The sequence below is a fragment of the Morone saxatilis genome, unplaced genomic scaffold (genome assembly GCF_004916995.1).
Source record: "Morone saxatilis isolate NCDOM2014 unplaced genomic scaffold, NCSU_SB_2.0 Contig18, whole genome shotgun sequence".
NCBI lineage: Eukaryota > Metazoa > Chordata > Actinopteri > Moronidae > Morone > Morone saxatilis.
This window is the reverse complement of record NW_023339740.1, coordinates 23090742-23106948: the sequence shown is the minus strand read 5'-3', so window position 1 is coordinate 23106948 and position 16207 is coordinate 23090742. Positions and strand designations below refer to the sequence as shown.

The following is a 16207-nucleotide window of genomic DNA, read 5'->3' as shown; positions in this document are numbered from 1 at the left end:
CTTTGGAGGAAATTTAGAGCCATTTTGCTGAAGGGGTTGAATGATAAAAAAAAAAAAGTATTATTAGAAGAGTGTGAAGGGGTGCTGATGTGGTACTGGCGAGGGCAGGGAGGGGGCAGGGTAGGGGAGTAGAAACAGCCCTTGGGAGCCAGATTACAGAAGCTTTTGGTGGTACACTGACAGGATTTAGAGTGATGTAGGTGTCTTAATTTATGGTCCTTCCTCCTATGCGGGCAGTTTTATTACTCCATTAATGGACTTCTATGAAGTAACGGCGCATGTGAAGCCACTATCTACGATCCTTGTTTTGCCTTCACTAACTATCTGTCTTTATTTTGAAATAAAAAAAGTGTTTTTTGTTCCAAATTAGCTTATGTTGTTGCATCTGTATGAGAAACACCTTGCATCAAACTAAAACATACATCACATTGTATAGTTGTGATTGGGGTTACATCAAACATCCTTTGTCATGTGTCTAACTCATCCATCTTCCAGTCCATCATGTATTTGAGGGACATTGTTTGTCCCCTCTGAAATATCTACATAAAATATGCTAATGAAATTAAACAGGCTCTGGCTCTGAATCTCTAATGACTCCCTGCCATCCCTGGAAAAAGCCTGATTAATTTAGGAATGTCGGCCGCAGTGGAGAGTGATTAATTCCTCCTGGATTCAACCATTTAAACGAACAAGGCGGAGGGGAGAAAGGAAAACAGGGAGCCCAAAATATGGACGCATAATTAATACATTTGGATCATTTAATTAGCCACCCAAACAGAGGGAAGGCACAGCTACAGTGTGTCACTGCTTTGTTCATGTAATAGGCCATAGTTACTTCTCTCTTACAGAGAGGCGAATATAATGAGCCCCCCTGTTGATAGGGGGAATATTGGACCATCTCTCGGGCTAGTAAATATGGGGAGACAGTTTGAACAAATGATTACTTGTTTCTTTGATGTCTCATGTGTCTGACTAAGCAGAGATAGAGGGGAAAACAAGCACATATATTTCTAGGTTTTTAGATGAAATGTCTAATGATACTCGGAAAGCAGTTTTTCACTCTTAAAACAATCAAGGATCTTTTGGGTTTAAACAAATGTCTCTCTTTTCTCTTTCAGAAATATGTGAAGATTACAAGACCGCACTTCAACTCAGCTTTTTCAGTGCAATCCTGCTCCTTGCTGACACACGATCCCGGGTGTTTTGTCTGAGCTCGGTATTTTTTGGAGCCCTGTGGGGATGGGAACGTGCTTGGATAAAGGATGGACTTACTGCGGCCTCACTAAAGGCCACTGTCCTCTTAAGGTCATGTCATGGCCCCTGGCACTGTGGCTATTGACTCTAATCTCTGTGAATCAAAAGACGACTGTTGGACAGACTCTGAACACCTTTCAATCAGAGAGGAAGGAGTGGTCGCTGAACCACCTGACTGTGCATCAGTCTACTGGGGCTCTATACATTGGAGCTGTCAACCGAATCTACAAGTTGTCAGCTAATCTCACCCTCCTGGTGTCCCATGATACAGGCCCAGAGTATGACAACAAAGCATGTTATCCTCCACTGATTGTCCAGCCCTGTTCTGAGCCTCTTGCCTCCACTGACAACGTTAATAAACTGTTGCTCATTGACTACTCTCATAACCGGCTGCTGGCCTGTGGCAGTCTCTACCAGGGAGTATGCAAGCTGATGAGGCTGGATGACTTGTTTATCCTTGTAGAGCCCACGCATAAGAAAGAACATTACCTGTCCAGTGACAACCAGACAGGGACGATGTACGGGGTTGTTGTGCCCTCGCAGGGTCAGGATGCGACTCTGTACATCGGCACAGCTGTTGGTGGCAAACAGGATTACTTCCCTACTATCTCCAGCCGCAAGCTGCCTCGCGACCCAGAATCCTCTGCCATGCTAGACTATGAGCTTCACACTGACTTTGTTTCCTCCCTCATTAAAATCCCCTCAGACACACTGGCTCTTGTCCCACACTTTGACATCTACTACATCTATGGCTTTGCTAGTGGCAGCTTCGTCTACTTCATGACTGTCCAGCCAGAGACGCCTGAGAATGGGATGCCCGCTGGCAGCTCTCCTGGCGACCTGTTTTACACCTCTCGCATCATCCGCCTCTGCAAAGGTGACAAGAAGTTCCACTCATATGTGTCACTTCCCGTGGGGTGCGTGCACAGAGGCGAGGAGTACCGTCTGCTGCAGGCAGCTTACCTGTCCAAGGCCGGCAGGGTTCTGGCAAAGTCGCTCAACATCAGCGCGCAGGAGGACGTGCTCTTTGCTGTGTTCTCCAAGGGACAGAAGCAGTGCCACGACCCTCCAGATCACTCTGCTCTCTGCGTCTTCACCATTCAAGACATTAACACACGGATCAAGGAGCGGCTGCAGTCCTGCTACCAGGGGGAGGGAAACCTGGAGCTGCACTGGCTGCTGGGAAAGGACGTGCAGTGCACCAAGGCGGTAGGTAGACTGTAGAAAGACAGTGAACCATCTGATTTTGCTTCCTATAAACACACAAACCAACTATGAAACTGACATGGTGATGACAAGCACTGATATAGATTCATTGAAAGTTGGCCCTTTGATTCTCCACAACCATGTTTGCAGCCTAATAGGTGATAGGCAGGCAGCCAGAGCTGTGCCGAAGACACCATTCAGGTATTCAGAATCCCAGCAGAAGAGCTGGAGGAGATTAATTCCACAATGCTAATCAGAGGAGTTTTGTATGGAGCTTTGATTTCATTCAGGGGTTTGGGCACTGACTCCCGCCTTCTTCCCCTCCCCTTTCTCTCCCTCTCGCTCTCCCCATCTCCTTCCTTCTTCTTGTCGCTGTCAGCAGTATTTGAACCCTCTGAGACCTGTTCTTGATCTTGAGAAAAGGGCTTTCTTGTAAATGTCCAAGTCTGTGCCTTTGTGAAAGCTATAATTCTGCATAATGAGTAGCTTTCATGGAAACAAGTTGAAAGCGAACCATGAAAACAATGATATTCATCACATCAATTGCTCTGGTGGTTCCCAACATGTACTTTGATTCTACCATGCCATCAAACAAATAAGATGTAATGTTATTCATAAAAGCAACTGAGAGAGGACAGAGACGCATAATAATGTAATAATTAACTCTCACTGTGCTGTTAACCAAAGGGCTTTATATCTAAAATGGACTATAAATGAAGTGCAATGGTTCAGATTTGTTAATATATCATTAGATACTGTGTTTCTTTGGTTATATGATTAATTTCTCAGTGAAAGATCAACAGCCAAGTGTTTCTAGAGATGCACTGATATGGTTTTTTTTAGGTGAATGCCATTATTTTCTTTCCTGTGTCATGTTTACCATGTTCGCCATCTTAGTTTACAGTGTAACCATGCTAACATTTGATAATTTGCACTACACCTGAGGCTGATCGTAATGTCATTAGTTCTGGGGTATTTGGTCATAATTGCAATTCAATCTGAGACAACATGAACATCAATACCAAATTTCATGGCAGTCCGTCCAATAGCTGAGACTTTTCACCTAAAATTACAAATGTTATTGTCTGTCCAAAATCCGTTGTATTGTCTGATGCTCCTTTCTATGGGTAACAGGTATGACATTAAAAAATAGAATTTCATACAAAGGAATTCAACTGTTAAAACAAATATTCAAATGAGAAAAAATCACACATGTACAATATTTAGGTTAAAAAGAAAAGAGTTGAACGCACACATACTAGCCAGAAAGAAAATAGCTCATTTTAGAGCATGTTGGGGTGAGATATGAAGTTCCCCTGACTGATCACATTCAGTAAAGCTCAAGCACATCGCTTGATGAAAGAAAAAGCACAGTAAGGACTAATATGCGCAAGAAGTACGGGATGTGAAATAAGAAATTAGCTGCCCTAAAAAGGTAGATTTATACACTGAATGACAGGCAATTAGCAGAGGTTTGAGGTACATGTTAGTAGATGTAACAGGACTGCTTAGCATGCTGCTCTCTTTGATGCTTAATCAAAACCTGACATCTCTTGTGCTGTGTGTTTGTATGATGTCAGATCAAGCGATCTAAAAAATCACAGAAACAGGCGCAAAATACACAGCGTTTCTGGTCTTTGCCATCAGCAATTAGTCTTCTCCGCAAAATTCGCCCGCTCCGAGGCTTGTTGATAAACACAGCAGCCCAAACCCTTTTGAAGTATTCATTTTTCACCCTGGAAATTGTGCACTTTATGCACATTACGCTTACCAGAAGTCAGTATGAGTTCTCCTCTTATATTTGCATGTGTCTACAGTGATCTCAGTCAGTTTTCTGGCTCCCACTAATGCTCTTCCCTCTCCCTCATTACCTCCACCTCCCCTCCTTATATCTGTCATCCTCACTCCTCCTTCCTTTCACTCTCTCCCCTTTTCTATCCCTCCCTTCTATAACATCTTCCCATGTTTTCCTCCCCACATCTTCTTAAAAAAAACCCCCACCTCTCTGCCTTCACACTCTTAATGCCTTCTTCTTCTTCATCCATCTTTCCATCCTGCCCTTTTTCCATGCAGCCTGTTCCCATCGATGATCACTTCTGCGGCCTGGATATAAACCAGCCCCTGGGGGGTTCGCAGCTGGTGTCGGGTCAGATGGTGTACACTGAAAGCAGGGACAGACTGACCTCTGTCACCTCCTACGTCTACAATGGACACAGTGTGGTCTTCTTGGGGACAAGGAGTTGACTGCTCAAGAAGGTAAGAGCAGTAACACTAACAGACACTATGGAGCAAGACAGGCTTAATCTGCCTTTGTTTTCACACTGAACTCAAATACTCAGGGATTGGCTGTTTACAATGAATGACTAATTATCAAGAGATGCGACCAGATCCTTGACTCAAAACACAACAAAGATTTCATGAGGGTGCTGTTGGTGACTCATAGGTATTATTATCTTCTTGTTTCAGTTTTTGAATAGCAATGCAAAATGTAGCCTGTTCCCAGACCTCAGAATTACTGCCCACATGTCAGGTCTCAGCAGCGATGAAAATAGGTCTCAAATCAAACAACACAATGTCAGGTTCAAAATCAAAAAACAAGATCATGCAAAATGATGAGATTTTTGTGTATCCAAGGCAAGGTTATAAAAGTTAAGTTAAGTTTAAAACTTTTTGCAATATTTGCTGGAATATTCACTATATTCTGACAGAAGTACATGAGACAGATAATCTGCTCTAGCGCTCCTAATGACATTTGCAATAATTCACTGGCCCTGGATGAAAACAAGAGCCAAGAGATATATAAAGACACTTTGAAGATAGTTAAAGATAGTTGATTGTTGCGTCTCACTCCCAGGGTCTCAAAGCGTCTGTATTTTATGCCCTGGGAATGAGACTCAACAATTAACTATCTTTCTTGGCTCTGACTCGTTGTTTTTGTTCAGGCCCTGTGGATTCTTGCGAATGCCATTAGGAGCGATAGAATGAGCCAGAGGAACCTAAGTTTTTCATAGATGATCTGTCTGATGTACTATTTTCAGAATATAGTAAAAGTTTCAGCAAATATGACAAAAATTTTTTTTTATAAAAATGACCTATTGCAGCTTTAAAAAGTCTCCCCAAGAGCCACAGATGACAACTGTTGGTTTCAAAGCTTAACATTTCACAGGCTCTCTTTACCAATGAGGGATTAACTGATCTTCACGTGTAAAATCATTTGTCAGTTATTCATGAGAAATACACCGCTGACATACATCACCCATAGCTGCTTTTGTATCTTACCGCCATGGCACATTTATGCATTTATGATCTGTAATCCATTAACACAAATTAATGCAATAATCTGATCAATTAATCACCTAATTAGCATAACTGGTTATGTTTAATATGTCATGGTGATTATGGTGGGACATTATGCTGCTGAACAAAGGTGCGGTATTCATGCAGCACTTCATCTTGTGCTTCAGCCTTTGGACCGGTGCTCTTAGACGAGCACAAATTGATGTAAATTTCCAACCATGACTACTTGATGCCTGTTCCTTCAACTCCTTTGTATGAGTTGTATTAGTAACAGGACATTAAGCTGCTCTAGTGCCTCTTGTTTAACACGGTCCAGGTGGATTTTGGTTTGAATAGCTTTTAGCATTGCAAAGTACTTAAAGGACCACTTCACTGATTTTGAACATTATCTCTGTACTTGACATGAATTTTTACATATTTATGTACCATTAGACTTGTAAGTGTTGTCTGTGTCTTGTAGGTTCGAAGCACTATTCTAAACCCTTTACCTGATGAGAATAATTTACCTCTCCAACAAGTCTAATGTGTGTTTTCCTTGTTTAAAAGGCTAGCATTAGTTTTTGTATTCTTTGAAAGCCTAATTATTTTCAAATTCTATTTTGAGAGTTTCTTTTTCCTGGTTTTAATATATGCTTCTATATGACCTACATTAACAAACAAGACCATCAGAGAGAAAATTAACTATTTCTAGGTATTCTTATTGCCTGCCACCAGGATTCCGTCGGTTTCCCCTCAAAATCAATGAAATGGGGCAGTGGAAACACTACCACTTTTGTCTGCAAGGGCCGCCAGAATATACACAAAATAAAAGTACCTTATACCTGCTTTAAGTTTTCCTTTATTTAAATGATATTCTACGTTTTTCTTCATCAAGTCCAATGAAAAGATTAAAACCAACAATGAATTTATATAATTAATACTGCCTATGTAGCCAAAGCCTGATATAGCTTTTCCTCTGTGCCACAGACCTCCATTGTTGTCCAAAAACTATTAAAAACACATCACTGACCCACACTGGCCGCTGGCTGACATGTTCCTTCATTACGCTGAACACACACTGCAGTTTGTTATGAGTCAGCCCTCATACACTCTTCTGCTGCTGTATATACTAGTTTGCTAAACCTAGCTGTTTTTTAGGAAATCACGTATAGCTTTAGCCTTTTTTTGAAAATGAAAGTATATACTCCTGTTGTAAAGATTTAAGTGAGTAGGAACAATAGAGTCGGAGTGCCACAGACAGGCTGGGAAAATCCAAAATCATTAAGAGATTGACTAAGCATTGTTAGTTTTGGTCTTTGTGTTGGACTTGAGAAGAAAAATATAGAAAAAATCCAGCCTTATCCATTAAAACACATCTAGTATAGAGATGTTTTTTTCAGCTGCTCGGTCGTGTTTGCATCATCAAGTGTAGGGATTGAGGATAAATAAAGAGTACTGACAAGTGTAAAGGCCTGGGTATGATTGAAAGGAACTAGTTCAAATGACGTGTTGTCTGACCACTTCTGAAGACAGAGAGTTTACAGCTGTTCTGAATGGCCCGGTCGAAGGCAGACAAAAACCTGCTGTCATAGAAAAGGACGAGAAACGATAAAATAGAAATAATGGCGCACACTTTTAGACAGACTCACTTTAACAACATTCACAGTGTTGAACTCATGTTTGTACATTCAAAAACGAATGAAGTAGTTCAGTGAAGGATAAAAAAAAGAGAGCTTGAGAGAGAAGTTTACATCCTGACTACAAGGCTGTAACCAACGATAACTGATTAATCTGCTGATTGTTTCTCAATTAATTGATTGGTTTTGGCTATAAAATGACATAAAATAGTGAACAAATCCACCATGCATGTTTGGTCAGTCCAAAACCCAAAGATGTAATTCACTTTATTACATTATATATGCCAAGGAAAAACCTCAATTCCTCACATCTAAGAAGCTAAAATCAGAGTTTGTTATTTTTTGCTTGGAAAAATGAAATATAGAAAAATAGTTTTGAATTAAACTTCTGTTGATCAACTAACCAAATAATGGAGACATTTTTCCACATCTGCTAAATTTGTCAGACGTTTGGTTTTACAGAAACTGTCAGAAACATAGTTCCTCAATTCTGACATCAGAAAGGTGTGAGGGGAGACGCTGTTTCGACAACCTGACAATGACTTTGTTTAAAGCATACTGACTGCATAATGGTTTTTGGCATGCCTAACTATGATATATGGAGGTACATTTGAAACCAACTGAACAACTTTAACATGATATGGTAGGCAAGCAAAGCAAGCACACACGAAAAAAAACTATAGGAATGTATGTGATTCTTTTTGTCTTATTACTGTAGGATCCCTTACACCAGGCTCACAGACATTAGATGACCTCTTTCCGAGAGGTTCATAAAGTTGATTTAGCTCATTGTCCATCATGTTTCACTGCAAATTCATACTGTAATAATATATTATAATCAAGTTGCTATAAGGCTCATTCTTTGATCGAACTGGATTGACTTGGTAGCCCCGCGGGCCCTGCTTACCGCACAGTCGTGCTGCATGCAACTGACTGAGGAAATGTGTGAGAGGACTGTTGTGACATTAGCCCGGGGGCCTCAGTCTTATGAGGAGCAATCTGTCTGACAGACAACACACACACATACACGCATGCACACACAGTCCAGATTGGGAGCACAGATAGCATCACTGCAGCTCTTTCATTGGATGAGCCACTGGGGAAAAATACAAGATAGCCTCACAAAAAGAGAAAAAGAGAAGCTGAGATAGACAGTGTGAGACAAAGACAGAAGATGGGCAAAGGGAAGAAAGAGTAACAATAGAGACAGAGGTAAAAAGACAGAGAAATGGGACAGATTTAGGAATAAAAAGAATGTAGACTAGGAAAAACAGAAAAGGTACATTTTGCATACTTTCAGGAAGTGAGCAGCAAGTTTGGGTGATGTGAGAAATCTGTCATTACTGCTTTAAGTGCTGAGTGTCTAAAAGGCCAGAGTTTGTCATTACACTGACAGAGTGTGCAGCCATGATTCAGACTCCCAGGAGTCTCCCAGGAGCATGGGTCATCTCTCAAATCCTATTCCATCACCCCCAAATGGACAGGCTGAGTGGAAATGGGGCATGACAATAAATGCCATCAGCGGATCACTCCGGCAGCAGGGCCATTGCAAAGGTCAAGCCTGCCACAGGAAGGCTGTAACCGGGGTGAAAGGTCACAGGGATAACCAACAGTCACACCATCCAGGCTCCATGCAGCATATGGATGTGTCTGTCAGTGTCTCACGATTAGCCCACTCGTATTCCAGATATAACAGGACATTTCTATCATCATCTGCCACAGTTCTGTTGCCTTAGGTGGTTGATTTTAGTAGAGTAATATGACCCTGTGAGTTACTCTAGGCTGAATACAAAAGGGTCTTTTACACTTTGAATGACGTACCCTAATGAGGTGAATCCAGGTAAAAGCCATTATCTCTTACTGATTCTTATTTAAATCTATTCCAGTCTCAAGGCAGGAGGCGTAGATAGATGCAACTTTAAGTGGCGCTGATGACACAGTTTCCACTTGTTACAAAAATGCTAGTGGGACCCAGAGAGTGCAAGATGAGGATTTCAGTCACAGTCACAGTCACAGGTTTTAACCATTTATTGCAACTATAATGCGCATTTAAGTTTGGCAGTGTGGCTCTTAAAAAAAAAATTAATCCGCCATTTTACAGCCACTTCTTTCACAATGTTAGTCTATAAGTCTTTTTGGGCCGCTGTGCATCACATGAGTTGTAATTACACGGTTTGGCCACTATGTCAAACTGGCTTTAAAGCCCGGCACACTTCCTGGGGGCTTAATGCAGATAAAATGTGTCCTTTCATATATGGTGGGACAGTGTTTGCAGCATGTGACTACAAAACAATTTCCATTTGTATGATCAATGATCAGTATTCTCAGTATTATTAATCACTCGCTTCCTTTCCACTTTTTGTAAGAAACAGCAGATTGTTTGTCTCTATTCTTTTGTAGCCTCGAAAGTAAGTCAGCAGCAAACACACTGTGGAATGACATTATACCTATGCTTACCCTGTGACAGCCTCAAACACATAACAGGTGTTGAGGGGAATTGATTTTCTGAGGAAATGTTTCTGCAAAGCACAGTAATGCACAGAAGGACTACAATGGCATACAGAGTGGAACCAGATGCCTCCCTGTCATAGGGAGTGTATTAAGATGTGGACTGTGCAACTAAATATCAAGACGTTTCTAGTTTTTACTAATATTTAGTGTGTATCCCATTTCAGAGGGAAAAAAATGATGTCATCGCTGCCACAGAGGAACTGCAGTAATATTTTACAAAACGATTAAACCCTTTAATGTGTGCCAGAAGATTTCACATTTAGGCAGACAATACCCATCACATGCTGGGGAGCATGGTCTAGTGGAGAAACTATCCTTTAACTGAAGCATCACAAATTCGATCCCTGCGGCTGCATCAACACTTCTCTTGAGAAAGCCACTGGTGCCTTTACTCTTCAGTCATTGTTAGAGAATTAGCTCAGTGGTGATAAATATAATTTGAAGGATGCAGACATTGTTGAAGAAAATAAAAACAGACCAGCACATTACCTCAGAGCTGCAGCTACTCAGCAGCAGTATTTCCCTAGAAATGGTTGAAAATGTTAAGCTTCTTGCAAATAAAGCCTTAGTCAAATACTCTCATGTGCAAATAGTGGATTCATTATGGCTTATTGAGAGTTGACCGGGTGGGGAAATTCTCCTGTGCATGGCTAAATTACTTGGACTTTTCAAAGTCACGGTTTCTAATGGGGGCCAGGAAGAGGAGATTTAGTGATAGAGATCATTAGAATGGAGTTTCAGAAGAGGGGAGGGGTACTGGCAGAATAGGTGTATTTGACACTAAATTGAAAGGATTTTCATAACAGCAAGAAGGGAGCAGGACCTGAGGGTAGGAGTCTTCAGAGCAGAACACCATTAGATGTCTCTGTGTAGCTGAAATAGTAAGGGGTATTAAGAGAGGCGACTTTGTGATAAAACAGAAAGATGTCCATCTCACTGCTTTTCCTGACTACAGTTTTATTTAGCAGCTCTATCTCTCTCTCCAACTCTCTTTGTCCTCTCTTCCCTCTGTTTCTTTCCTTTCTCCTGCTCCGTCACACAAATGGAAACACACAAGAGGACTGTGACTGCATTGCGGTCAGGAAAATGAAGACCATACGGGTGCCATGAATTGTTCCACTGTCCCCCTCCCACTGCTTTTGTTGGTGGGCCATGGGAACCTGGCAAACAATGGGAATGATTGGAGGGACGGGGGGCGTACGGAGGAGGACAGGAAACAGAGAACAGGAAACCATGTCCTCAAGGAGAGAGAAAAGAAGTGAACATGCAGAGACTGAGAGGAGACTGTGGTCAAGTTGTAGAAATTGTGGTATGGAGACTTGGAAGCTCGCCATGCAGCTGAAGGTTAGGGCAAACTAAAAAATTGGCTGCTGCAACTGGAAGGCTTTTAACAATAACCCTCAAAAACACACATGCACAAACACGCCATGACCTCCCTTCCAACCCAGTTGGTAATCGCATTTAGGTATGGGCACTTGCCAACATGCAGCGTATCTAGTGGCTGTGATCGATACACCTCTCTTTGTGACTGCAGTTAATGTGATGGCTGAATGATTAGTCCTGTCCTGTAATACACATCTCCGCCTCAGTGACCCCTCCTCCCCTGAACACTTTTCATTTTCATGAGCTGCTGTAGCTCAGCTCTATCCTGAGCTTCGTCTCATTAGCATTCACAGGGCTGTGATGGATATATGGGCTAATCAATGCTCACTCTACTCGGCTGTCATCCTCAATCGGACCATATGCACAGCCACTCAACCTTAAAGGTGGCCAGTTGTCTGGACCTTATGTTGCTGCATGCCCTGTGTCACAATATTGAGTCAAGCCTGTGCCAAAATCTGTCTTGCTTACAGTCTGTGTACATCCACTTTAGGTCTAGTGTTGCGTGTATATTCATTATGTGCCCCCTTTTAAGTGTAATATAATATTTATGTGTGGTTTGTAACTTTACTTTTGGTGGTTTTATATGAAAAACAATACATTACTGTAAATCAGATGTTTGCATGCATGAGGACTCATCGATTTCCAGGAAAATGTCATGTAAAGACTGAAGAAGACAAGTTTGTTATAGAATAAATGAATCACCCTCCTCATTTTTGGTTCGAGGCAGACAGGCCGGTCTTCAGGGACAGATGAAACCTTGTCAGGGTGACAGATTGGAAATGATTGGTTGAACAGAGTGTTCCATGCCTCCTGGGTCATCATCCATATGTTTAGGTTAGCTGGGTGAATTCGGAGGGCAAAGACCGGCTGGCCACATATGGACACAGTTTTTTAAGATTGGACGGCCATTGCCACATAAACATAGCAATCATCTGCTTTACAAGGTTTCCCAATCTGCAGCGGAAGAGAAGGGGTTCAGGGACATTTACATGTATACTTCCTCTCAGCATGAATAAAATCATTGCCTGAAATGAATCTCACAATCAACCCCATATGTAAATACTCACGGGAGAGACATTTGGGTGAGTGTATTGCTCATGCAAGGTCTGGCAGCTTTACAACGGAGCCAACCCGACTCCAGCCAAGTGACATCTTAGAAGTCAGGATTTTTTTGTTTTCTTTGGCTCTCACAGGATGAGAGTGCAGCCGAGCATTTAAGATGCAAACCCAGCCACGAGAAAGGGAGGCTGTTTTCGTTAAGAGCACATGGGCTCAGGTTGCATATCTGTTTGTGGAAGCCATACTAAGCTGAGTTGTTTATATCCATCGCAGGTTCTCCAAGGGAATTTCAGCAGCAGAAAGGATATTGCTGTTATTGGCTTAAATATTATTCATGGGTTAAAAATATATCCTCGTCAGCTGTGAGACGCTGGAAAGAGAGGACAAAATGAGATGCTCACTGAGGTTGTATGGACATGTGGTATTAATGGCAAATCAGTTTAGTTGTTCTGTTACATGACATGGACCACACATGGAAGGGGAATCTGCTTGAATTTTAAAAGGTGTACCAAGGTTTTTGGAAAATATAGTAGTCCCTGATACTGAACTTAAAGCAATGCCCTAACTACTTAAATAAGACCCTATTTACATTGAATCACTTTATGCTCTTCGGGAGGATCAGATAGATTTTCATATATATACCATAGCTAAATGCAAATGTAACAGAGAAGCATTCGAGGTGGACTGAAATCCAATTGCCACCTCCTACCTAGATGTTGAAGTGACACTATGTAAGCTCTCTGTGGAAATACCTACTCACAGGGTCAACAGCAGCTGAAGTGACTCTGAAATGAGAACGCAATTAGTCATCATTCTCCCTGTCTCATTAAAGAGTCAGTTCAACACATACAATCATGCAGAAGGTGCACTGAGCTTTTGTAATGTGTGTCTGATCCAGGATGAATCATGTGGGTGAGGGAGCAGTGTCAGGGACTGTCAAGACAATAAAATTTTTGTCTTGCTGTATTTCAGCCATGTGTTTTTATTTATAGATAGTTGTTAGATAGCTTATTATTGTTGTAACTAAACTGCTACAGAAGTACAGAAGTTATTCCCAAACAGCTGGAAAATGTATTTTAATTGGCACAAAATGACAAAACATTAAATAAAGACAGAAACAAAAATAAATTGATAGTATATATTATAAATATAAATATTATGAATAATGGTGGTAGTACTGATACTACAAAGTACTTAAACCTGTCTGGATTTTCTCCATACATGTGAAAATGGGGCTAAATGGACTATATGGATTCTTGCATACTGGATGTGTGTTCCTGATATGCCATTATCCATGATAGGATATTGATCAAACCAGTGATCATGCACACAATATACAACTACAAATTCAATGAGAGCAATCAACAAGAGTGAGTGCGCTGTGTGTGTGTTTGTATGCAAGTGTATTTCTTTGTTGTAATGCCTGTGTGTGTAGGTGAGCATGCATGCGTGTGTGCAACTTTGTGTGTCATTTCCTACAAGCAGGCTCATTATAAAACCAATTAAACCCGCCTTACTCTCATTATGGAGCTGTGGGGCTTAAGGAGAGATTGAGGACCTGTTGTACTCCCAGAGGGCCTCTGCCTGGTCAGCTCTGTTTTAGATGATAAAACCACTTTTAAATGCGCTGAAATCAAACACTGCGGATCGGTCATGATGGGTCAGTATTTGTCAGAGCTCATCCCTGCACCCCTGGCCCTCAGTCAGCCTCATCATACCCAACTAAAAAACACACATGGTTCATTATCTGCCCTTCTCCAGATGATTGTTTGGGGTTTTTTTTTTTAAAACATGGTTTCACCACAGAAACGCTTACGTGCTCTGGTTTCTATCTGAGCTATTTCTGAAATGAGGAGTGTGGGAAAAAAATAATGTAAACTGGCTCCATTACGGCGTGGGATTGTGGTACAGGAGAGGAGGGATAGGATAAGGAGGAGGAGGAGGTACAGTAGGAGCAAGAGAAGACAGGGCAAGAGAAAGAAACCAGACAATGAGCGAGAGAGAAAGAAGCTTAACTCTGAGATAAATCTGTCCATGAAATAACTATTTAAAGGATCGGATTGGGTGCAGTGTTGAGGTAATGACCTGTGAGAGACAAACTGTGTCCTCTTAGGATCTCGAATCAACAGACAATCCCATGTCACTATTCTGCCTGTATTATTCTTTTGTGTTTTTGCATGTAGAAGACCCTCCCTGTACCCCCCAGTATGTACCCTCCCACCAACATAATCTCACACATACACACACGTTTGCACATATTTCCCCCCTCTCTTCTCCATTCTTGGCTGGTGGAGTTGACGGTTGGAGAGGCACAGCTGCCTGGAAGGTGGAGGCGTGATTGATTGATGAAGTTTTGGTGCCCAGGGGATCCAATCATGTAATCAGTTTGTATTGATTGACTGTCCCCATTGAGAGACTGCTGAGGCTCTGCCACCATGTGCAAGCTAGACCTGGCACGCATTCAAAATCTTCTGCAGTCAAATTTGATTTGGGTGGTGAGGTTGCCTAAGTCCACGCGTCAGGATGCATGCGGGGAAGACTGGCATAATTGCACTGCAGACGTTCCGCAACACTTCCACAATTCTTTGCTCCAATTCCTCATTATCTTGTATTTATTTCAATTATTATGATTGAGAAATTAATTCAGCTTTACTGTAATTGCATCACATGGTTGATGATCCCAGTCTCCCTGGAATTTAAATAGGGCTTCAACCTGGGTTTCCATAGCTAATGAGCACTTTTTTTTTCTAGCCATCGTGCTTTATTCAGACTTTTTGCTATCGTTTCACATTTCAGAGTTATTTTTCAGGTGTCAAGTTATCATTACCGCATGATGCAATTCACATCATTCTCACAACAACATTGAAAATAAAGGTATTTTTGTGAAATAAAAAATTGAAGGAGCTCTGCCTAGTTTCTTGTGCTGCATTGGGCAATGGTTATGCAATTTAAACCGCCATGATTATTATGTGGTGAGTATGAAAAGTTAAAACACTTTCATTATGTAGTGAGCACTACTAAAGAGTAGTTTAGCTTACTCACCACATCTTTACAAACAGTTTCCTCACAGGGCTGTGTTTCGACAGCTCCAACATCAGTAAGCCACTTATTACAAAGATAGCTCTGCTTATTTGTTTGCTTCACTGCAAGAGCACATCTTGTTTGTAGGCAGAGGTGGGAGAATCAAAAACCCTTCACCGGTGGGCATCTGTTCTCCATGCTTGCATTTAATGAGCCCCAAAAGACTGCTGCCTGAAAGTCATTCCAAAGTCAAATTAAGACTGAGCTCACTGAACGCGTTTTAAAATTCAACTGCGTCATATGTAACCTCAGGGGTGGAATTAGGTCGGAGTCGCACCGGCCAATTGGACTTGTGAAAGAGTAGCAGCAGATCCATGTTTTCTTTCTCCTCTGTCTTCTTCTAAGTCTCACTTCTAAGTCTCACAGATGTAGCTTTCCTTGGTGGCATGAATGAATAATGACGAGATTACCAGCGCTACTGCTCACTATTACCACAAGTATTACCACAAGAGGGTGTTGCTGGAATAAATAATAGGCCTGCTTATCTCCATTGCAAACTCACAGTTTTTTTGTGTAAGCTTGTTGTTACCAAGCCCCCCAGGAGTAGACGTTGAAGCCAATTTGACATAGTGGTCAAACCATGTGATGAGGCATCTGGGTAATTTCTTTACAGCAGGAAGTGCTTTTTTGGGTTTGTGTACCACTGAGAAACTTTCATAGGAAAGAACAGAGTCCCACCTCCAATTCTGTATCCAGATCTCCTTATTACATCCATGGTGGTTACCTGTCAAAGCTAATTCTAATGCAGAGACGATAATAAAAGCTAATACATATTAGGAATGCAATTGTCGTATGAAAAA

General features: G+C 41.6%; 1 protein-coding gene across 1 annotated transcript in view; it reads left to right on the top strand.

Annotated features, from left to right (window-relative positions):
- Window positions 1-1129: 1129 nt before the first annotated feature.
- LOC118328168 (plexin-A2-like) overlaps window positions 1130-16207 on the top strand; it is a 59558-nt gene continuing 44480 nt past the window's right edge. Inside the window, 2 exon segments of the mRNA XM_035661774.1 lie at window positions 1130-2463; window positions 4534-4716. Of these exon segments, the coding sequence (XP_035517667.1) occupies window positions 1240-2463; window positions 4534-4716 (1407 nt within the window). The 5' untranslated portion in view covers window positions 1130-1239.